Raw genomic sequence first — 22,891 nt, 5'->3', positions numbered from 1 at the left:
TTTAGTAAGCATCTATTAATGTCAATGGTTGCAATTTTTTCCTGCTTGAAGGAATTCGATGACACCTTTGCTTTATAAACACTTAAATGGCAGCAGAGGGGCAGTCTGACATGAGTCGCACAGAAACAACATTTGCCAGATACTGGCAGCAAGGTCCAAACTATTGACCTATTGTCAACATTAGCATGTGACATGGTGTGATAACATAACAGATGACCACACCCCCACCCGTTATATGGGGAATTGCAAGCCGCATCCGGTGGGTGTTTCACGCTCCCCTCTTAGAATTTCTCATTATACTGCCCCGTGCAGATGATTGCAGTTATTCTCGCCAATTAATTTTTCCCGTGTTATTAGGCTTATGGTGTTATCTACCACCATAGCCTATTCTCAGACCTTCACCACTATTGTAATGATTTTGAAGTTATACGCCTAGGCGTATAGAGACTCATACAGCAGACTAAATGCAAAGTTTAAAAAAAAACAAAACAGCTTTATTGAACAATAAAAACACAGCTTGTATAGCAGCTGTATAAATATATACAGACGTTACTATAATTTACATAGTTAACCATGCCGATTGAAGCATGGGGAGTCCTCTTTTTAGGTAGCAGACTTCTCTGCGTTATTCCAGGTGATTTAGAAGGAAAACCGGGACTCTGCACCGCAGTGTAATGCCGTCAAAAGTCGCGCTCTAATGCATTTTTAGGCCTTATGTCCACTTGCAAATTAAGATTTTAAATCCGCAGCGTTTTTCCTGCACGCGAATCCGCGCCCCATAGGGATGCATTAGACACCCGCAGGTAGTTAAATACCTGCGGATGTCATTTTTCCCTGCAGACGCGGATCCGCATGCAGGAAAAAATCCAGACCATGCTCCATTTGGTGCGGGTCTCCCGCGCGGACGGCTCCCACAGGCTTCTATTGAAGCCTGTGGAAACCGTCCGGATCCGCGTGAGACCTAAAATCAGAATATACTCACCTGCTGTGGGCCGTGAGTGTCTTCCCTTCTTCGGATCTTCTTGCGTCGGCCTGGCGGATGTGCCCGGCAGCCAGCGTGCCGAGCACATCCGCCGGGCCGAAGAAAGAAGATCCATCCGGGAAGACACACGCGGCCCACAGCCGGTGAGTTTATTCTATTTTCAGTCCTCATGTCCGCGGGGGAGGAGGGATCCGCTGCGGATTCTCCATGGAGAATCCGTAGCAGGCCTGATTTTTCCCATGGACATAGTATCTCCGCTACGCGTGTTGGTAATCCGGGTAATAGATTCTCCAGACTAACATCCACCATTACCTGAAGAACCGTCTTCCATCGTGAAAGCATAATCCTTTTGGCCGAGTTATGGTTTTGCATTTTATTATGTACCAAGTCCAGCATGACATCGCCTTTGTAGATGAATTCATATTTATCGTTCCACACGGTGAGGTTATTGTTCTGTAGCAGTGTGTTTAGTAAAAATTCAGCATTTTTCTTGAATCGTGGATTGACATGGCTTACAAGCTCACGGACATTGTTCATTTTGATCACTGTTGACATTTGGCTGTTGTTGTTGAACGGGCTCGGGGGGAGTAACTAGCTTTCAAGCGGTTAGGTCTTTTGCATCCTGTTTAGCATGTACCAAGTATCTTTGCGGTGTATTTTTTTTAAAATTTTCACATAATCTGGTAAATGAGTCTGTTGACAGTTTAAAGCAATTTTTGCTATGGTAGCGATTAACTTGTTTCTTGCATTGTGCAAAATACTCTGTCTGCAGGCTTTGCCTTTGCCACCTTTTTTTTTTTTAAAGAGCCCCTAATTGTGGCATACTTTCTCAGACATGTTGAGGAAACAACCTATAGAGCTTGAATAGCCTGAGGGGTGTGGTGATATTACTTTTCAGCTGTGTTTTCTTGTGAATATACACAGCAGGTAAAGCTGCTGGAAACAACCCCGTTCTTAAGCGGAGTTTCTCCTGTGTATTGTTTAAATTTATCCTTCGGCTTTTTTTACCTTGACAAAATATGTTCTGCACAAGACAGAAAATGCTCAGACTTCTGTGATGTACATACTTGGTAAATGCTTTTTCTATTTTGCCATTTTCACTAGCACTCTCCATGAGATCATCAATAGTCATATTTACCCTACCAGGAGGGAATAACTTGTCATCTATAAAAGTCTGTGACAGACCCTCGATACAGCTGATGTTAAGAAAAGAACAAGACAGGTCATCATACAGGTTTTTGCCAACATCCGTAAAACTAAACAATATTATCGAGTTTATGTGCCCTCGTGTTATGTAGCAACTGATTCCCAGAGTTAGACGGACCCACTAAGATACATGAGAAGGAGTGTTGCAATTGCGTGTCCACCATATCGATGCTAATAGGAGTTAGGCTATGGTGCAAATTCACCCAATAATCGTCTCCTCACGCTATCTACTGGTTTCCTTAGCGGTGTTGCACCACGGTAGCGATACTCCTTCCTGGTTAGGTAAAGTAGCAGTCAGGTCATCACATAATTTCTCCAGCATGCATAAACTCAAACAATATTACGGGGTTTGCAGGCGTTTGTCTCTGGAGCAGCAGATTTCACAGTTGCGGAACTAATAACCGTAAGGCAGGGTTGTGAAATCAACTAATAGATGTCTCGTCGTATAAACGCAACTCTGTGTTTTGTGCAGCAGCCTTGTTTCGATGTCACAATACTTCAGCTTCTACAAACGACTGTATACAATGTAAATTCACAAAGCGGAAATAAAACTTAACTTCACGCCGCCTATGAAAAAAATACAGTAGAACCTCAACTAACGTCATTAATCTGTCTAGAAGCAATGGACTTTAGTAGAAATCAATGTTAGTTGAGGACATTATTTCCATAGGAATTAACGTAAATCCAATGAATTGGTTCTAGACGTTCCATAAAACACACCAAACCCCATTTAATAGAGAATAACTTTGGTCTTTAATACCAAAAACAATAACAATACTGAATGAATATAAAACACAACTGTAAAAAATAAATTAACATTTAACAGGTTTTTGGATTTTTAGCATACAGTGCTTTGACATAGGACTGCAGGGACATCATTATAGCAGTACGTATCACTGTGTTATCTGTGCCTTGACATAGGACTACATCATTATAGCAGTACGTATCACTGTATCTGTGGTTTGACATAGGATTGCAGGGACATTAGCAGTATGTATCACTGTGTTATCTGTGCTTTGACATAGGACTGCAGTATTTATTTGCAAATGTTTCTTTACTGTACTGTACTCATCTGTACAGTACTTACATTTTGCAGTACAGTGGGGATTCAGGAGGCAGGCAGCGTTCAGCCGGCACTTTGGGGATTCAGCTGCTGTACTGTGTCAGGAGGCAGGCAGACACAGCAACGTTTAGCCGGCACTGTGCACTGTGGAGAGGGGAGTCGGAGGAGTAGGCGAGCACTGATGCAGGAGAAGCAGGAAGTGACAGACATCAGCTGCGCGCCAGCTCACTGAGCGGCACCGGGGATAATGGAGCGGTCGGCGCCCTTATCTGAGGAATGCAACTTTATTTGAGGGACCGCCGCTGCCCTGACACATCGACATAAGTTGAAAACAGCTTTACTTAAGAGCAATGCTACTCAAGGGTTTACTGTACTGTAAAAATACAGAAGCATCAGCAGGCTGCTCAACTCTCTCAACCGCCAGTCGGTTCGGGACAGAGCCTGCATTATTTACAAATCGTTTGGGACTGCAGGGTGGTAATAGCTAGTGTCTTTCGCTGTCTTCTGGCAGCTTATTGGTCATACACAACATTTTTATAGCTTTTTAACAGCCTTTGATCTGTGGAGGTCAGGGGCTCTGTTTTTGCTGTGTTTTTTCAACCCTGCACCAACCATAGATAGTCATAAAATGCCAGATTAGTGAATTTCCGGAATTCCGGAACCATAGAGCACTTTTTGATACTGCTGATATAGCTCAAAAACTTTGGGGACTCTATCAGGGTCCAGCAAACACCTGGATAGCTCTAAACTTTTCTACACCATCTGCACTACTTTAGCGACAAGTTGTGGGTCTAGAAACTGCATTTTATTTAAAATTTCTTATGTATTCCGGCCAGGGGTGGTAATTAAGAGAGTCAACAATTCTGCGTGTTTTCCGTCTTTTTGCACCTTCGTTTGCCTGAAATGTTTGTCTCTTTCTACGGCTTATAGTGTTAGCAGTAGGCCTAGCTATCAGCTGCTGGTTATCAGCCTGTGTTGTGTTATGCCAAAGCCGTACATCATCTGAATTTATGGAATGCGGCTTACTGTGTCTGCGTGTGCTATTGTTTGACTGGTTTTTGCCTGCTTCTGAAATAGACACTTCGTATCTGACGCAGCCAATCTGTTTTCTTAGTGCAGGGCGTCACGGGCTGACAATTGCCGACGACCTGGAGACGCGTTCTTGAACTATGGTTGGTTGTATCGGGTGCACAGATTGCGAAAACATAGTCATACAGCACGAGATGAAAGGCGGTGAAAACGGTTCTGTAGCCATTATATAGACAGTTACGCGTGTGTTGACAGATGACATATCACGGTTGAATTACACGGTTGTTTATACTATGATTACACCGTCTGCTACAATGAAATACCGAAAAAAAAACGTCACTAAAACCAAGTACAGTCAACTATACCAGGCTTTTTAGTTTTAAAAAACCCCCAAAAACACGCTTTTTACAATAGACAGGATACACTCTACGTGTTTTCTGGGAACATGAGTGGAGAGAACTGGTTGAGAAGAATTCGTGCCTTCAGGTATTTCTTCTTAAAATGCAGTTCTCAACACCGGTAGACTCCCGCGATGCCCTTTATGGCAGCAGAACTAACGCCATAAAGCTATACCACAGACCGATGGAGGGGCAAACGATAAATTATTATGATTTCAGTAGCCTGTACCCCTTCGTCAACAAGAGAAAGACTTATCCTACAGGACACCCCGAAATCATTTACGAAAATTTTGGACTACATAAAAAATTACTTTGGCATTGCAAAAGTTAAAGTTATACCCGCATTGCCGGTGAAAATGAATCATAAATTGAGGTTTCACCCCTGCTACACAGGAGCTCCAAATTCACTGACAGACCCATGCATGCATAGTGACAAATGGTTGTTGATGGGTACATGGCGCACAATAGAGCTAGAGATGGATGTGGAGAAAGGGTATATGATGGCACACATCTACCAAATTCGGCATTTCCAGAAACATCGAATGAATTATTTTATTACAGCTGACACTCGTGGGCAATAGCTGCAATCAGCCGCGCAGCTGATCAGCGCTATTAACCCTTTAAATGCCACTGCCAATTCTGTCAGAAACAAGACACACTAAAAGATGGTGGAATGTCTTTTCTTTTCATTTTACCCCACTTAAAGATTTTTTTTTAACGTTTTTCAGTACATTAAATAGTACCAGTGAAAAATACAACTCGTCCCGCAAAAAACAAGCCCTCATACAGCTACGTGATGCATAAATAAATGAGTTCTGAATTTTTAAAAGGGGGGGAGGAATAAACGAAAATAGAACCAAAAAAAAAAAGGCTGCTTTCTTAAGGGGTTAAACATCTTAAAAGAAGTCTGGGTGATAAAACTCTGACCGTAAAGAAAAAGAAGCGGATAGTGAATCAGGCGAGTGGATTTATAGGTTCGCTCTTGGGTTTTAATATCTTGATAATAACCAGTCCTCTTGGAAGTCGCTAATGGAGTATACTGAGAAAAAATATACTTTGTTCCAAAACACGAGCTTAACAAGCTAGAACGGGGTATTTCAACGACTCAGAGGATCTGTGAGGCTTTTATTCAACGTCTTTATGCTGAAATTAGTGTCGTTTAACAACGGATTGACTTACCAGATTATGTGAAAATTAAAAAATACACCGATGTGCTGCAAAGATACTTGGTACATGCTAAACAGGATGCAAAAGACCCAACAACTTTAAAGCTAGTTACCCCCCCCCCCCCCCCGAGCCCAGTCAACAGCAGCCAAATGTCGACAGAGATAAAATGAACGATGTCCGTGAGCTTGTAAGCCATGTCAATCCGTGATTCAAGAAAAATGTGGAATCTTTACTAAAACACACTGCTACAGAACAATAACATCACAGTGCAGAACGGTAACTATGAATTCATCTACAAAGGCGACGTCATACCGGACTTTAACATGCTGGACACGCAAAGCCACAGCACGGCCAAAAAGATTATGCCTTCAGGATGGAAGACGTTTCTTCAGGTTATGGCGGATGTTAATATCCCCGCTACGATTGTTTTGTAATCCGAGTAATAGAGATATTCTCCAGAGAGCACTGTGACCAATCAGAGGCAGCTCTCAGCTATTGAAAGACAGCTGAGAGCTGCCTCCGATTGGTCCCAGCACTCAGCGAATCAGAGGCAGCACTCACCCATTTATCAATTCATAATACATATAAATATTTTTTTTGTTTCCTCTTATTAGGAGTAATGCATACAAAAAGATATTTTAAAAAAGTTGAAGTTAGTGTATTTACGGTAAAATAAAGTTCATGGGTTTCACATTTTGTTTCTGAGGGTTTGATATTTAAAAGGGGGTTTCCCCAGGGATAAAACCATAATTTTTTGTTACCCACTATAAAAATCCTTTCATTAGATGTTCATTGGAGGACCCAGGTATAGCTTCTGCCACTAGGAGGTGGACACCAAGCTATACCCCTCCTGCAGGCACCAAGCTAAATCAGTTTGTATGCAAGCAGTAGGAGAGCAAGAGTCACAGGGCTAACTGAACTAGAAAAAAATAAAATAAAACATACAACCAAAGTAATGGGGAAAGCCCAGAACAGAGAAATGTGATGTGACCCCCAATGAACATTCAAGAAAAAATTTTTTATGGCGAGTAACAAAAAAAAACAAAAACAAAACCCATATTCTTGGCAATTTGTGGACACAGCGAAGACCTCAGGACGTTCAAAAGCAGTCCCTACTGGTGGGCCAAAAATACCTGTTGTCTGCAGATTCCCCTGACCAAGAACAGCTTCAAAACTGATACAAACAGTCACATCCACCGGCTCCCCCTCCTCCTGTACAAGTAATAATTTACAAAAGTTCCCTGCCCAAAGATTCACTGGAGCCAGGGCACTCACTTGACTTCCCACCAAAAAATAAACAGGAGCCGCAGCTCAGATTACTTGCAGGCAGCAGACACTGACAGGAACAGTACAGTACAAAAAGCCATGAAACTCCAATGTGTGTATCGGGGCAGAGAGAGATGAATTTCTGCTAGATGTAGAATTCAAGCTTCATTTATGATAGGCGGACAGCGCACTGTGGAGGCACTGCTGGTTGCAACTTGTGATAGGATAGAAAAATCCCATCGCCAGCTGCAAGTTCTAGGTCACATCGGTGACCATTTTGATCGCCATCTGGAGCGCTAAGGGGCCTATCTATGGTCTACTTTATAAGACATTTCCCGATGCAAATAGCTAACCAGTCATTGAAATGCAGTGTGAAAGGAGCCTCAGCGACAGGTTCTATTCAGCATTAAATGTGTTCAGTTAATATTTACATCACCTTTTTTCTTTAATGGAAACTACTAACCTTTGGGAACTGGTTCAAGCTTATAACCATATTTCTTCATATGGCCCACAACAAGTCGCTCGTTTTCTTCTCTTCCCCAAAAACTCAGATTTACTGGCATCGTAAAAACATTGTGTGCACCATAAGGAACGACGCTATTTAGAAGGAGAAACGAATAGTTATTGCAACACAATAAAAAATATATATTATATACACATACACACACTTTCCATTTATTCTATAAACTCATTTACATTGGACGAGTGTCGGGTAAACGTTCCCCGACACTCGTCCCTGCATCCCTGTGCTCCTAGCATAGCTGGCTCGCACACGGAGCGGCCAACAGAGGGGTGGGGCAGTGCAGGAGATTTCTCCCCACTCATTCCCCCGCCCCTTTCAATTGAGATAAACAGGCGTTGTTCGCTATGGAACGGCGGCTGTTTAAACTGCACGATGAGCAATGATCGTCATCGCTCATCTTTAAAGGGGTTGTCCCGCGCCGAAACGGTTTTTTTTTTTTTTCAACCCCCCCCCCCCCCCCCCCATTCGGCGCGAGACAACCCCGATGCAGGGGTTAAAAAAGAACACCGGACAGCGCTTACCTTAATGCCCGCGCTCCGGTGACTTCTTACTTACCCGGTGAAGATGGCCGCCGGCATCTTCTCCCTCGGTGGACCACAGGGCTTCTGTGCGGTCCATTGCCGATTCCAGCCTCCTGATTGGCTGGAATCGGCACGTGACGGGGCGGAGCTACACGGAGCCCCATTGAGAAAAGCAGAAGACCCGGACTGCGCAAGTGCGTCTAATTTGGCCATTAGACGGCGAAAATTAGACGGCAACCATGGAGACGAGGACGCCAGCAACGGAACAGGTAAGTGAAAAACTTTTGATAACTTCTGTATGGCTCATAATTAATGCACAATGTACATTACAAAGTGCATTAATATGGCCATACAGAAGTGTATAGACCCACTTGCTGCCGCGGGACAACCCCTTTAAGCAGCACAAAAGATGAGCAATGACGATCATCGCTCATCGTGCAGATTAAACAGCCGCTGCTCCATAGTGAACGACGCCTGTTTATCTCAATGGAGAGGGGCGGGGGAGTGAGTGGAGAGAAATTTCCTGCACTGCTCCGCCCCCCTGTGTTCGAGCCAGCCCTGCTTGCTCCCGTGCAGGAGCACGGGGATACAAGGATGAGTGTCGGGCATGCCCGACACTCGTTCAATGTAAATGGGCCTTAACTGCTAGAGAAAGATCACTCTGCATCAAGACGGCTTGAGAGTAAATACACTGAAGGACAGCAAAACTGTCCCGAGAAAAATCACAGCCACGGTCTGTGTGATATTGCTGCGTTTTCAGGTAGCGATATTGTGATTTTGTGTTGCTACAAAGTTGCATGACTTTGTAGCGCTCTTTTGCCGGTATTTTTGGGAAGGCTTGTGCAGCGTGCGAAACCTGGGCAGGTGTCTGGAGCGGAGCAGGTAGTCACTAACCTTGTCACAGGGCAGTAACACACCTGGGACAGTAGGTCCACATGAGCAGGGCTCAAAGGATCCCACTGAGGAGTAGGGTTTGTAATGTAAAGTGACTCGTGACGCCAGCACCTTTGTTAATGTGAATGAAATAAAGATGTGATGGCATTTTCTTCACAGCAATTACAGAGGAGTATAAGACATTGCAATAAGACTTGTACTGGTATATATGTAGTGTTTAGCAATACAGGGGAGAAGAGATTAAAGTAGCCATGCTATGTGCAGCTACAATGGACCAAAACTGACTGAATAGAAATGCTAAAATATTACTAAAATGACTGATTAGAAATAGAAAAGGATCCCTAAAAGATTTCCCTGTACAAACATAGAACTGCAAAATGACCGCTGACACTGAGTGTAATAACTAATTCCAAAATCGGGGCCAGTTGTTAACTAATCTGGCTTCTATTGAGGCGCTGTTCTCTTCTGAGATGATTAAGAATGACTCAAGAAATGTTAGATGCTTTTCTGAGGTAAAATATTTAGGGAAGTAACTCTGCTTGCTTTTATCTTCCTTCTACCAATTAGATTGAATGTAAACTTGAATTTCACTGAGGCGATTTATTTAGTTCAGGCCGGTCACTCACGTATACAGGTGCCAGGCGGGCCCCGGACTATCATACATCAGGCCCGTATACAGGTGCCAGGCATGCCCTGGACTATCATACATCAGGCCAGTATACAGGTGCCAGGCATGCCCTGGACTATCATACATCAGGCCCGTATACAGGTGCCAGGCATGCCCTGGACTATCATACATCAGGGCCACTTCACTCTCTGGGGCACCCGGTTGCTTCCGATGGTACCGGCATGGGAGCAAAACCACCGGCATCCACGGCTTGATGCTATGCTAACACTCGAATGAGCATCAAGCTCGGTAAGAGTATGTTCGCTCAACTCTACTAAGGATCCTTTTACACAAAATGATTATTGTTAAAAAAAATAAAATAAAGTTTGATCGAGCGAATTTGAATAGTCATTCAATGTAAACACAGCCATCAATTGAACGACGAATGAGAATTAGTTTACTTTCCGTTCGTTGTTCATTTTATGCAAGCATAAAAATAATCGTTCACTCATTGGCACGTCGTTGCGTGTGAACAGCAATCATTTAGTCGTTCCCATTCACTTGTACATCAAATGTAAAAGACCGAACAATATGCAGTTATCTATCTGTATAAACAGACTGCACAAGCAAACCCGGTCACCATTCGCTCATGTAAACGATTTATTGCTGTGTAAAAAGAGTCTATGCTTCATATGGGCATGTTTGCACACAAAAGCTGCATGCTGAATATGCAGAGAATAGAGCCCATTGCTTTAAATAGTTTCAATCACACTTCCGAATTTTGTGCGCATTTCAGTTGTGCACAAAGAAAAATAAAATGTGCGCTACTGTATTCAGTATGCAAGGAGATACGTGAAACACAGCACAATACCGCTGGAATAAGAACAATTACAGAAAAATGGCCATTAGTTACTGACTGAGGAGTGCATCTAGATGCATCCTCCTCCCACCATGCAGGTAGCTGACTACCAAATGGAGGAGCCAATAACACCAGGGTGGCAGTACCAATGTGGTTCACTGATGGATATGCAGGGCAACCTGCCGAATTATCATGGCGTCATTAATAGGTTGCTGGTCTGCATGGTGAACTACATATATCAGAATGGTCTGGCACCCTGTATCCACTATGTGTGGGAGTTTACACCAAGCATCCACCCCCCTCATTATCAGGAGGCAGTGTGAGTGGTTGTTTTATCGGTGTCCTGCACAGGTGTTATTGGCTCCTCCATTTGGTAGTCAGCTACCTGCATGGTCAGAGGAGGATGCATCTATATGCACTCCTCAGTCAGTAAGTAACAGCCATTTTTCTGTGAATGTTTTTAATTCTTGATTTCCCCTTCTGTGATGGGATAAGAACACATTCGAACTACCCTGTTTCCCTGAAAATAAGACATACCCTGAAAATAAGACCTAGTATGATTTGCCAGAATTTTTGAGGATGCAAAATGATTTTTCAGGCTTTTTGAGGATGCTTGAAATATAAGCCCTACTCCAAAATTAAGCCCTACTAACAGTTAAAAAGTCAATTTAAATAGTGTCCAGGCAGCTATACATGTAAAAAAGTTAAACCTTTTTGAACAAAAATTAATATAAGACACTGTCTTATTTTCGGGGAAACACGGTAGTTAGCAAGTTTGTTTTTGGTGTGCAAATGAACATATGCTACGGGCAGATGAAGTGCAGGAAAGTGTGCCAAAATGTTGTTGTTCGTAGTGAGAGAAACCAAGTAATCTTTAATGCCTAACAATATATGATGTAATAGCAAACTTTCAGACTTTTACTTTCAGTCTATCATGGCAAGTGTGCCAATACACACACGGAATAGCCTTGTACATTGCGCATATGCTCATATGAAGGGGCCCCTAGACAGATATTCTATTGTCATCTCTACTATATAACCTTGAGAGTTGAATGCTTCTGTGACCTCAATGCCTCTCTATACAGTAACGTCATTACTTATATTAGATTTACCCGATGTTCGCTATGCGAACATAAAAGGTTTGGAAAAGCAGTTATTGTGAATCTCCCCCCTTCTCTTTCCATGCAGCTTTTGTTCTCCTCCCTCTTTCTCCCTCCACCCACCCGCCATGCTGCTTCATACTCCCCCAGACCCCCCCACCCATGTCGCATCTGTCATCTCCCCCACCATGCCGCTTCTCTCTCCCCCAGTCTATGCCGCTTCTCTCTCCTCACAGCTCATGCTTTTTGTCACTTTGTATCTCTCTCCCCCACCCCCGTTCATGCCACTTCTCTCCGCCCCCCTCTCCATGCCGCTTCTTTCTCCAACCCCTGCAGTTTGTCTGTATGTTTCACCGGGGCTTCTCTCTCTCAATGTCGCTTAGCAACGATTATACGCGTACAGCCCTGTCAGCTCCCGGAAGTGCTCCGGCCCAAAGGTAACACAGGGGGTGGAGTGTGTGTGTGTATTTGTGTATATCCGTGTCTGTACGCATGTCTGTTGCTTCTTTCATAGGAGCGTTCCAGCCAGCAGGGACGTTCATAGTCTCCCTAGGGAGATGTCGCTAGACTACTGGTATCCTGATCACAACTGAGAAGTATCATAGATTTCTATGATGCTAGTAGTTCGGGTCAGTAGACGAGTGGTCAAACCAGGACAAGTGGCTGTATTGTAGACTTATAACTGCATCTGGAATAAGTTCCTCCATCACCATAGAGCAATGGGAGATCAGTAGATGGGCTAGAAGACTTTGTGACATCATGTCCATGTGACAGACATGTGGGAGGAGCAGTGCACCAACCATCAGTAGCACAACTCCTGTATGGGTAGGCATGAAAATTGTTAAACTGTGTAATACTCGTAGGTGCAGCATTGTGTCTGTGTATGTGGAAAGGACATATTCAGCCAGCAGTGCTAACTCAAGGGAGGCTCAGTCACTGTGATTATATAATGCATAGGCAAGGGAAGGGAAGGGATGGCAGGCTGTTCTACTACGTTAGCATGAGTGACGGTAGGGGGGCGTGGGCCTGAAATATAAGCCCTCCCCAAAAATAAGCCCTAGGAAATTGAAAAAAATAAATAAAAACCATCAATACTTATTCAGCCGGCAGCGTCTGAGTCTCTCGCGCTGGTCCTTGAGGCTGCGGCAGGCTGCCGTATCCTCTGCACTGACACAGAACTCTCCTTCTGGGGACAGGGCTTTGGATACCCTGCCTCCAGTAAGCAAGTGCTGTGATTGGATCGAGCACCAGCCAATTAGAGCAGGGTATTCAAAGCTCGTTACCAGAAGAAAAGTTCTGTGTGAACACCGAGGACACTGCAGCCTGCAGCATCGCCACCAGAGATCAGCAGCACCAGGGACCCAGACGCCATGGACCTTAGTAAATTAGGTATATATGTGGCTGCCCAAGTGCCCCAACCTGAAATTTGTGAGAAGCAGCTGCCGTAGATATAAAGTTTCCATCAATTTCTGAATTATAGTAAATCTGTAGGGCCACAGGATGACATACACACTCTTCTTTTTTATTGGTATTTTTAGAAAAGCGGCAAGAAAAGTTTCAAGTACAACTATCGGCACAAACATAAATCCTGGGTCCAGGAAGCGCTGCCACCTGATTGGCTCACGAGTGCCGCGGCTCAGCCAATCAATGCAGCGCTCGATGAACCAATTAGAGTCATGCAATGCGATGGCTGTGATAGGTTCATCGAGCGCTGCATTTATTGGTTCTCAAGCGCTGTGGCTCAGTCAATCAGAGCATGCCCTTCCTGGAGGCGGGATTTATGAATCCCCTAACAAGGGGTGATGGCTGAAAACTTCAAACAAGTGTGGCGGAGCTTCGGAAAGAGAAATGCAGCGGAGCAGACAGCGCCTGTTAGGTTAAGTATTGTTTTTTTTGTTTGTTTGTTTGTTTCTATTGCAGTCCTAGTGCAGCTAGGACTTTCTATTGTTAAAGTTGCAACGCATAAAAACCGCGATTTCATTTGATGCAATGCAACACAAAAAAGGCTCCATAGGGAAACATGGGCTACAAAACATCGTACATTGCGGCAATATTCAGCACGCCATGATTTTTTTTCTCGCAATGTAGCAGCGTACAAAATATCGCTAATTAGAAGGAACCCACTGGAAAGCATGGGCTTCACATACATGCGATTTGTAGCACTGTCACATAGCAAGAAAATTGCGTGATTTTGTTGCTCGTGTAAAAGCCTAAAGTGTAGAAGAAAAAAAAAAAGGAGGAATCTGCAGGAGTGAGTAAAAAATTGCGGGGCAATGCACACGGTAAGGGCTTGTTCATAATGGCAACGAGTTTCTATTTTACTGTTTTATTATACAGTGGGGAAAAAAAGTATTTAGTCAGATACCAATTGTACAAGTTCTCCCACTTAAAAAGATGAGAGAGGCCTGTAATTGACATCATAGGTAGACCTCAACTATGAGAGACAACATGAGAAAACACATCCAGAAAATCACAGTCTGATTTTTAACAAATTTATTTGCAAATTATGGTGGAAAATAAGTATTTGGTCAATAACAAAAGTTCATCTCAATACTTTGTTATATATCCTTTATTGGCAATGACAGAGATCAAACGTTTTCTGTACGTCCTCACAAGGTTGGCACACACTGTTGCTGGTATGTTGGCCCATTCCTCCATGCAGATCTCAAGAGCAGTGATGTTTTGGGGCTGTCGCTGGGCATGGACTTTCAACTCCCTCCAAAGGTTTTCTATAGGGTTGAGATCTGGAGACTGGCTAGGCCACTCCAGGACCGTGAAATGTTTCTTACAAAGCCACTCCTTCGTTGCCCTGGTGGGGTTCTTGGGATCATTGTCATGCTCAAAGACCAAGCCACGTTTCATCTTCAGTGCCCTTGCTGATGGAACGAGGTTTGCACTCAAAATCTCACGATACATGGCCCCATTAATTCTTTCATGTATACGGATCGGTCGTCCTGGTCCCTTTGCAGGGAAACAGCCCCAAAGCATGATGTTGCCACCCCCATGCTTCACAGTAGGCATGGTATCCTTTGGATGCAACTCCGCATTCTTTCTCCTCCAAACACGACGAGTTGTGTTTCTGCCAAACAGTTCTACTTGGGTTTCATCTGACCATATGATATTCTCCCAATATTCTTCTGGATCATCCAAATGCTCTCTAGCAATCTTCAGTCGGCCCCGGACATGTACTGGCTTTAGCAGGGGGACACATGGTAGCCTTTGTTACGTTGGTCCCAGCTCTCTGCAGGCCATTCACTAGGTTCCCCCGTGTGGTTCTGGGATTTTTGCTCACTGTTCTTGTGATCATTTTGACCCCACGGGGTGAGATCTTGCGTGGAGCCCCAGATTGAGGGAGATCATCAGTGGTCTTATCTCTTTCATTTTCCAATTATTGCTCCAACGGTTGATTTCTTCACACCAAGCTGCTTGTCTATTGCAGATTCAGTCTTCCCAGTCTGGTGCAGGGCTACAATCAGGTTTCTGGTGTCCTTCGACAGCTCTTTGGTCTTCACCACAGTGGAGTTTGGAGAGTGACTGCTTGAGGTTGTGGACAGGTGTCTTTTATACTGATAAGTTCAAACAGATGCCATTACTACAGATAATGAGTGGAGGACAGAGGAGCTTCTTAAAGAAGAAGTTACAGGTCTGTGAGATCCAGAAATCCTGCTTGTTTGTAGGTGACCAAATACTTCTTTTCCACCATAATTTGCAAATAAATTTGTTAAAAATCAGACAATGTGATTTTCTGGATGTGTTTTCTCATGTTGTCTCTCATAGGTGAGGTCTACCTATGATGTCAATTACAGGCCTCTCTCATCTTTTTAAGTGGGAGAACTTGTACAATTGGTATCTGACTAAATCCTTTTTCCCCCCACTGTAGTAGCAGGAAAACAGAATCCCCTGAGCAGATCAGTCTTCTGACTGAATTAAATGGTGCCCCACAGACTCCACTGTCTATAACGGGGCCTATTCGGTTTCCGTCCTGCATTTTTAACAAAATTCAGCAAAGATTCATTCACATACAGAGTATTTACACGACCGAACTATTCATATTCCCTGTTTGCATACGTGCACAAAAAACCCCGCAAGAATGCCCCATTGAATTCATGTGCAAATACGCAGTAAATACTCGTGTATCATGTGCCTTCCCATTGATTTTAATAGGCTATTTCAGTGTGTAACGAGCACCAAAATAGGACATGCTGTAATTTGTTTCTTCAAGCATGTAGCACAGGTCTGAATGGCACAATGTAAATCAATGGGGTTTTGGCACCTTTTAATACACAGCACAATGCACTCGTGTGGGTGAGCCGCAAAGGAGACTCCAAACAGAACTGCTGATCCTGATGTAAACAAACTCTTATTTTCATTACATCATGGAAGAAATTTACTAACCCCGCCATTTCTGATGCCAAGCATACATTTTAGACATATCTCATAAATAAATCTGTTAGTGCGGGGCTGCCAGGCCCACCTTCCCCCGAAAGTGGCGAGGCTAGTACAGAAGGCTTCAGAGTCGCTCAACTTTTGCACAGGCTGGCCTTGCACCAAATATTTTGCAACTTTTCAACTTCTGGCATAAAGGCTTTTTAAATGTCCCTCTATGTATTTAGATTTGTCAACTAAAAGTTATATCTTTTTTTTTTTAATTTAGGGTCCAATGGCTCCCAGGTAATTTTTTATTTTAGTCTAGAGCCCAGACAAATGATTGGACATGTGCCAAAATTATGGTATTACTATATCAGACAATTCACTCACTAGGCAAAAAATAGTCCCAAAATAGTATCCTTTAGGGCGCATTTAGACGACCGTATATCAGCCGGGTATTCACGCCGGCCAATATACGGCGTCTCTCTCTGCAGGGGGAGGAGGCTGGACGAGCCGGGAGCAGTGCTCTGAGCTCCCGCCCCGTCTCTGCCTCCTCTCCGCCCCTCTGCACTATTTGCAATGAGAGGAGGCAGGACGGGGGTGGGGCTAAGTTCCAGGAATTAGCTCCACCGCCCTTACATAGTTGTGCCTATATATATCTGCACACCTTGCCACATTACAATCATTATTAGGTAAATGAATAAATGTTACTGAAGATATAAGGACAGATCTGCGATTCAAGGAATAGACTCGTCTTCTGCAAAACTGTAACTTACCCTTCAATTCTCACTAAGTTCCGATCCATAATCTGTGCCAAAGCTGCAGCAAGTTCTTTCTTGAGATGACCCACCTGTTCCCCATTCACATTATTCACTTTTACAGCATTTTTATCATATGGATTGTTGGGCTCTCGCTGCAGCGCTACCATTTCATTATTGTTCACCTGCAAAAATTAATATGATGGATCATTTCAGAAAAACAGCTCAACCGTAAAATTTAAACAAAAAACTGAGAAGTGTATTTCACATGTATGTTGAGAACAGATCATAAATTTTAAAAGCCTGGATAAGTCCATTAAAGCGAACTAGGACAGGCAAAGTAATTACTGTATTTGTTTTTTACTTGGATGAGCTTCGTGTGGCACGGAGTGTTAGGGCTGCAGAAATGCGGCCCTAAGCTCTCGCTCACAACCTGAAGATTTCAGGTTTAATCCTCGTGTGGTCAGGTAGCGGCTAAAAGTTGAATCAGCCTTCCGTCCTTCCAAGGTCGGTAAAATAAGTACCCAGCTTGCTGGGAGGTAAAAAAGATGACTGGGGAAGGCAATGGCAAACCACCCCACAAAAACAGTCTGCCTAGAAAATTTCACGGTGTGACGTTACCCAAGGAGTCAATCATGACTCTGTGCTTGCACCAGGGGACTTTACCTTCCAGTCAGGTCCTATGAGCACCATAAACTAAAGTTATGGGCTTTCAGGACAGGGGCCGCTGAGTCTGGGGATGTGACTTAATACTCGCCTACCTTCTCTGAAATCTGCTGTTCTATGTGCGCATTAGAATCATGATGAAAGTCATATCCCTGGACTCTTTGGCCCCCGTCTTACGAGCCCCATAAACTAAAGATATGGGCTCTTAGGACGAGATAGTTTCCTCTAAAGGGAATCTGTCAGCTTGAACACATCAAGTCAGTCAATTAGGTTTCATTATTATTAACTAAAATCTTAGTGTTTTTTTTTTTCCTTATTGCCATTTTATAGCATTTTTTGCTAAAGTGATAATAAAGCAATAATATGGTTACACTTTGTCATCTTCACATACGCTAACAAACAGTTATTCTGCAGACATGTTGTGTCATTAACAGAGGAACAGTTTTATGAATGACAGAGAAAATGATTTATAAGTGATATAAAAAGAACATTTACATTCAGCCATGTTGTGTAACTGTCTGCCACAAAAAAAGGGCAGAAAAGGGTCAATACTGCTAAGTGAAAAGCAAATATAATAGTTACTTTGCCTATTGTTTTAACTTCTGATTTTCCAGCATACCGTATTGAAACTTTTATGTTTTGGGTGGTAAATCCTCTTTTAATAAGATTAGACATATAATGAAATACATACCACTCCTGTATAGTAACGTAACCCAACCACATTTCCTCTGAATAATCCAAATAAAACAAGAGAATCCAGATCATCTTCTGCAGATGTAGAATCAGCCGCTGCAGACGCACTGTCCTGTTCTTCATCGAAAAACATATTTGGAGTAGCGTATGCCGTATTGTTATACCGTGGAGACTGCAAGAACTTCCAAGCAGAGCCTCTGTCGAGATTACAAGAAAATAAAGGATTACATGTTGGTCCACGTTTATTAAGCCAGGCTTTAACATAAATTGCCAAAGTGATGACGTGTAATATTACAGCAGCAACCTTTTTTCACTGAATCCTAAATTTAGCCTGAATGGCTGCGATTGATTCATAGGCGCTCGATTAAGCAATCACAGCCATTCAGTGAATTACATCATTGAATCGCTGTAATTGGTTAAATCGAGCGCTGGCTTTGATTGGCTGATGTGGCACTCGTAAACCAATGAGAGCAATCGCTTGCTGGAGGCGGGGTATTCAAGCCCCGTTACTAGGAAGAGATGCTCCATCGGCATTGGGGACTACACAGAAGCCTGCAGGAGTTACGGAGGCTAGCGGTTGGGACCCGGACGGCAGCTGCTAGGCGAGTATAACACCCCCCCCACCCACCCACCCACGAAAATAAGAGCTAGTGTCTCTTTTGGGGCAAACATTAATATAAGACTGTCTTCTTTTCGAGGAAACACAGCAGTTGTACACAAGAATGGGAGACATGATAAACAGAGATTCTACTGATCTGGCAGAATTTACTAAAGCATTTAGTTTGCCAATAGTGTCAAACCAGTCAGGCTTGATGGCTCCAGAGCAGAAATTCAAATGCAGGTGTGCCGCAGATCCGGACGGCTTCCATAGGCTTCAATAGAAGCCCCGGGAGATCCGCACTAAAAGTGGAGCATGCCGTGGGTTGTTTTCCCGCACACGCAATACGCGACTCAGGGGAAAATGACATCCACAGGTATTTAACTACCTGCGGGTGTCCAATGCATCCCTATCGGGCGCGGATCACGCGGCGGGAAAAACGCTGCAGATTTTAAATTACAATTTAGCCAGGGACATGAGGCCTTAACCATTTCCAATCCAATTTCCCTGCCACTCACACACTCCCCAGCTCTTAATCATTTTGGGTGGGAAAGCGTTGTGGATTCCTTAGGCTGGGTTCACACAGGGCAGATTTGCCGCGCGGAATTCAGCCGCGGCAAATCCGCCCGCGGCTGCTAATCTCGGGATTAGCCAGCCATGTGGACGAGATTTCTGAGAAATCTCGTCCACACGGGACGGCCAATCCGCTGCGGCAAGTCCGGCTGAAACCGTGGCTGCGGCTGCTGCAGCCACGGTTTCAGAATATGCAGCATGTCTGTTTATCTTCTTCTTTCCGTCGCGGCCGCGCTCTCTTCTATGGGAGTGCCGGCCGCAACGGAAAAGCAAGCGGCCGGGCCGCTTCAAAGCCGCCGCGGCGGTTCTCCCGGCGAAAATCTCGCGGTTTTTGCTGCGGCCAAACTGCGGGATTTCCGGCGGGAATACGCCCAGTGTGAACCCAGCCTAAGTATTATTTAACAGAAACCTATAAAAATAATCCTTCATGATTATTTAAATTATTAAGTTTATGAATATTAAACGCAAGTTATAATATACATATGCAGAACAGCCTCGGACATCGGTGCTGTATAGTGTTAGAAACGCGTCGCCTGACGTTGGAGGTATGCAGGAAAATCTCACACAAGGTCTGTCAAAAATTGGAGAGGGTTAAGACTTGGGGACCTTTCATGGCTTGAATGCCAACAACTATACTTATTTGTACTGAGCAGATTCCCACGTTTGAGGAGTGTGTCGTCTATCTCAATTCGACACAGTATTTCTCCTCCAGACTGGTAGCATGCGGAGACTACTGTTTACGTACAGCCTGCTGCTCCAGTAATATGCATCGCATATACCCGACCATCACAAAGTCCTGTTGGAGATGCGGTACAGGAAGGCGCTCTATACGCCACACGTGGTGGAGTTGTCCATCTATGCAGCTATTTTGAGATGATATATTGGATCTTTATAATGCACATGCAGGGAAACAAAACCTCTAACAGTCCTCAATTCACTTTGCTTTGCAACGCTATGGAGAGGTTGAACTGCATTCCCTGCGGCTTGATTATCGCAGCAGGAAACGCAATTAAAACTCGCCTGTGAACAGACAGCCTAAGGATTGCTGGAAGCGCTGCCCCTGCGCCCATGTTCCCTCTGCAGCCCTGCTACACTCCTCGGCCCCTGCATATGGTGTGCTGCAACTGTCTGTTCCCCCTGCTGCCCTGCTACAGTCCTCAGCCCCGCACAAGTGCCATGTTGCCCTGCTACAATCCTGGGCCCCCTTACTCACTGGATGACAAGCGCTGTTCGTGGGACCATGTCCCCCGTGCACTACCAGTAGTGTAGGGGGCCCTTCACTGTGAAGTCACGCAGGACACGTCCGTACCGAAGAGGGCCTTCCTCCGGTGTGCGATGCGCTGTCGGCTCCCGCGCACTCTCCGCTGTGCTGCCTAGGGAGCCTAGCGCCTGCTCACCGCTCAGCTAACCAGGCACCCCGCAGTCGGTACTACAGAGCAGCTCCCGATGGAACGGTCGTGCTGCCGAGGCACCCTGCCACCGGTACAACACAGCAGATGCTGAAGTAGCAGGCGACGGAATGCCACAAATAGGCAACCCACCAGCCACAGCAGCCGACGGAGCGGCCAGGTGGTGAGTTACCCAGCTGGAGGTACGGAACAGCACTCTCAGAAGCAGCCAATTGGGAGCTTGGGGTGTGACAGGGCCGTCCCTCTAGCAAAGCCCTGTCACACCCCGAGCTTCCGGTGGCGTCAAGGTACACCAGTACCAACCGAGTGCGTGGAAAGGCATGTATTGTTGAATTTTCCTTCACACTCGTGGGTTCGAATTGTCTTCCGTGAGCAGGAAACAAAAAAAAAGAAATAAAATCGCAGCATGCTCTATTTCAGCGCGGATTCTGCACAGACAGCCTCCATTGTTGTGAATTAGAGCGCACGAGAGTGAATATATGAATACGGTGGAATGAATTTTTATCTGTGCGATGTCCTCACGTCAGTCCCTGCTTGCGAGTTTTCTTCCACGCGGACGGTTTGCTGTACATACGCACAGAAAACGCATACATTTGCGATATTCCACAACCAAATGCGATTTTCATGATTGAGCGCATGCGGAATCTGACCTGTTGGTGTAGCGGCCTAAATCCCAGTGTGACCAGTCCTAACAGCTTACTACTAGAGACCCCCGATGTATAAACATCCCCCCTCCTCATACAGCCCTACAAGACCTCCCGCTTATTACACGCCTGTGATTTGCGCACGATCACTAAGGCTGCCCACACACTTGGGAGAAAATCACGCGATTTTTGAGCAGCGGAAGAAAAAACGCAGAAATAGGAGATCCGCGTCTTCCAATGGATGTGCGAGGTTTTCTGTCCTGCGGGATTTAGAAATGGCAGCCCGCCTATCTTTCTGCGTTTTGCTATTTTTTTTTTTTTATTGCCCACATTTCCCTATGGAGCCTCCGTTTTATCGCAACGCACGAGCCCGTGATGCGTTTTTAACATTAGCAACCCCAATCGCCATCTATCCCGCAAGAAAACAGCAGCGAGGAGAGACTATGTCTCATGAAAAAGCGTCGCCGGCGCTCAGACCTCACCTGGACAAAAAAAAGTGGATTTACTGCGATTTTCTCACGGCTCGCCAGCGTGGAGGAGCCCTGACGGTACATCACTTCCCAGTACAATAGAACATGTTGTGTTTTTATTATACGCCATGAAAAACCCGCTACTGTGAGGGCGGCAGTGAAAGCCAATGTATGTGAGTTGCTGTGATATACCGCTTGGTGTGAACGAGCCGTTAGGCTACATGCAGTATGGTGAGGAGATACCGGCAGCTACGAGCCGTGCAGCACTACATAGACGACACCCCTCCATGTGCAGGTATTCATAATCACGATATTACCTCATAAACCCCCACGACATGGCGACAGCCGCTAGCCGGACAATCACCTCACGGCCGCTTCCCGCCCTCACACGGCAAACGTCTCTTCCGGACTCAGCAGCCAATCAGCACTTAGCAGGCGTGTAGATTCTGACACCCCTCTTTCCCCTCCTGCAGTGGACGCGCCCAGTCCCAGAAGCATGTGATCCGGTAATGGGCGTCACATGTTGCACCAGGAAGAGGGGGGGAGCGTCTTGTGCTGGTGTTACTGTAATGTTACTGTAGAGGGACGAGCAGCTGCTGGTCTTATAATGAGGAGGGGGACAGGTAAGTACAGGTAGGTGTCCCCAGCTCACTGCCACCTTATACTAGGGTGCTCCCATCTAACATTGTCTATGTGTCTACAGGGCGGAGGACTACTCTTCTCATCATCACCACCATGGGTCTCAGCAGCTTCGGTGCCCAGATGCCAGTCTAAGCGCCCACATGCCATCATATTGCTGAGGGTTGTCATGTCTGCTGCAGCGTGAGACGATGGTGCAGCTGTACAACTGCCACCCCTTTGGGTCGCAGCGCATCGTCCCCACCAGGCAGGCGCCGGAGGTGTTCTGCTGCGGCCGGGATAGCGTGTTTGTCACCTGCGCCGGCGGGTGTAAGGTGGAGGTGTTCAGCGTGGGACAGGAGCAATGCCAGCCGCTCTGCAGCTTCAACACGTTGGGGAGAGTAGTCCGGATGAGCTACAGCCACGTAGGTAAGATCCGCGGGTCAGTCCGCCCGTCACGGGGGTAGCGGCATGCGTAT

The 22,891-nt window shown here is 45.1% G+C and overlaps 2 protein-coding genes across 5 annotated transcripts in view; one reads left to right on the top strand and one right to left on the bottom strand.

The window, feature by feature from the left end:
* HLTF (helicase like transcription factor) overlaps positions 1 to 22,194 on the bottom strand; it is a 68,842-nt gene extending 46,648 nt beyond the window's left edge. Inside the window, exons 1-4 of one of the 2 annotated variants that reach the window (XM_066599218.1) lie at positions 22,112 to 22,194; positions 18,099 to 18,297; positions 16,760 to 16,926; positions 7,575 to 7,708 (exon numbers count right to left, since the gene is read on the bottom strand). In XM_066599218.1, coding sequence (XP_066455315.1) covers positions 7,575 to 7,708; positions 16,760 to 16,926; positions 18,099 to 18,297; positions 22,112 to 22,131 — 520 coding nt within the window. In that variant the 5' untranslated portion in view covers positions 22,132 to 22,194. Of the gene's footprint in view, positions 1 to 7,574; positions 7,709 to 16,759; positions 16,927 to 18,098; positions 18,298 to 21,806; positions 22,065 to 22,111 lie in introns of those variants that run through there. The other variant, XM_066599226.1, reaches the window with a different exon arrangement.
* Positions 22,195 to 22,329: 135 nt separating this feature from the next.
* Positions 22,330 to 22,891, top strand: part of HPS3 (HPS3 biogenesis of lysosomal organelles complex 2 subunit 1) — a 47,964-nt gene continuing 47,402 nt past the window's right edge. The window contains exons 1-2 of one of the 3 annotated variants that reach the window (XM_066599180.1): positions 22,330 to 22,417; positions 22,498 to 22,841. In XM_066599180.1, coding sequence (XP_066455277.1) covers positions 22,625 to 22,841 — 217 coding nt within the window. In that variant the 5' untranslated portion in view covers positions 22,330 to 22,417; positions 22,498 to 22,624. Of the gene's footprint in view, positions 22,428 to 22,497; positions 22,842 to 22,891 lie in introns of those variants that run through there. The other 2 variants (XM_066599188.1, XM_066599197.1) reach the window with 2 other exon arrangements.

The sequence above is a fragment of the Eleutherodactylus coqui genome, chromosome 1 (genome assembly GCF_035609145.1).
Source record: "Eleutherodactylus coqui strain aEleCoq1 chromosome 1, aEleCoq1.hap1, whole genome shotgun sequence".
NCBI lineage: Eukaryota > Metazoa > Chordata > Amphibia > Anura > Eleutherodactylidae > Eleutherodactylus > Eleutherodactylus coqui.
This window is presented reverse-complemented; position numbering and strand designations above follow the sequence as displayed.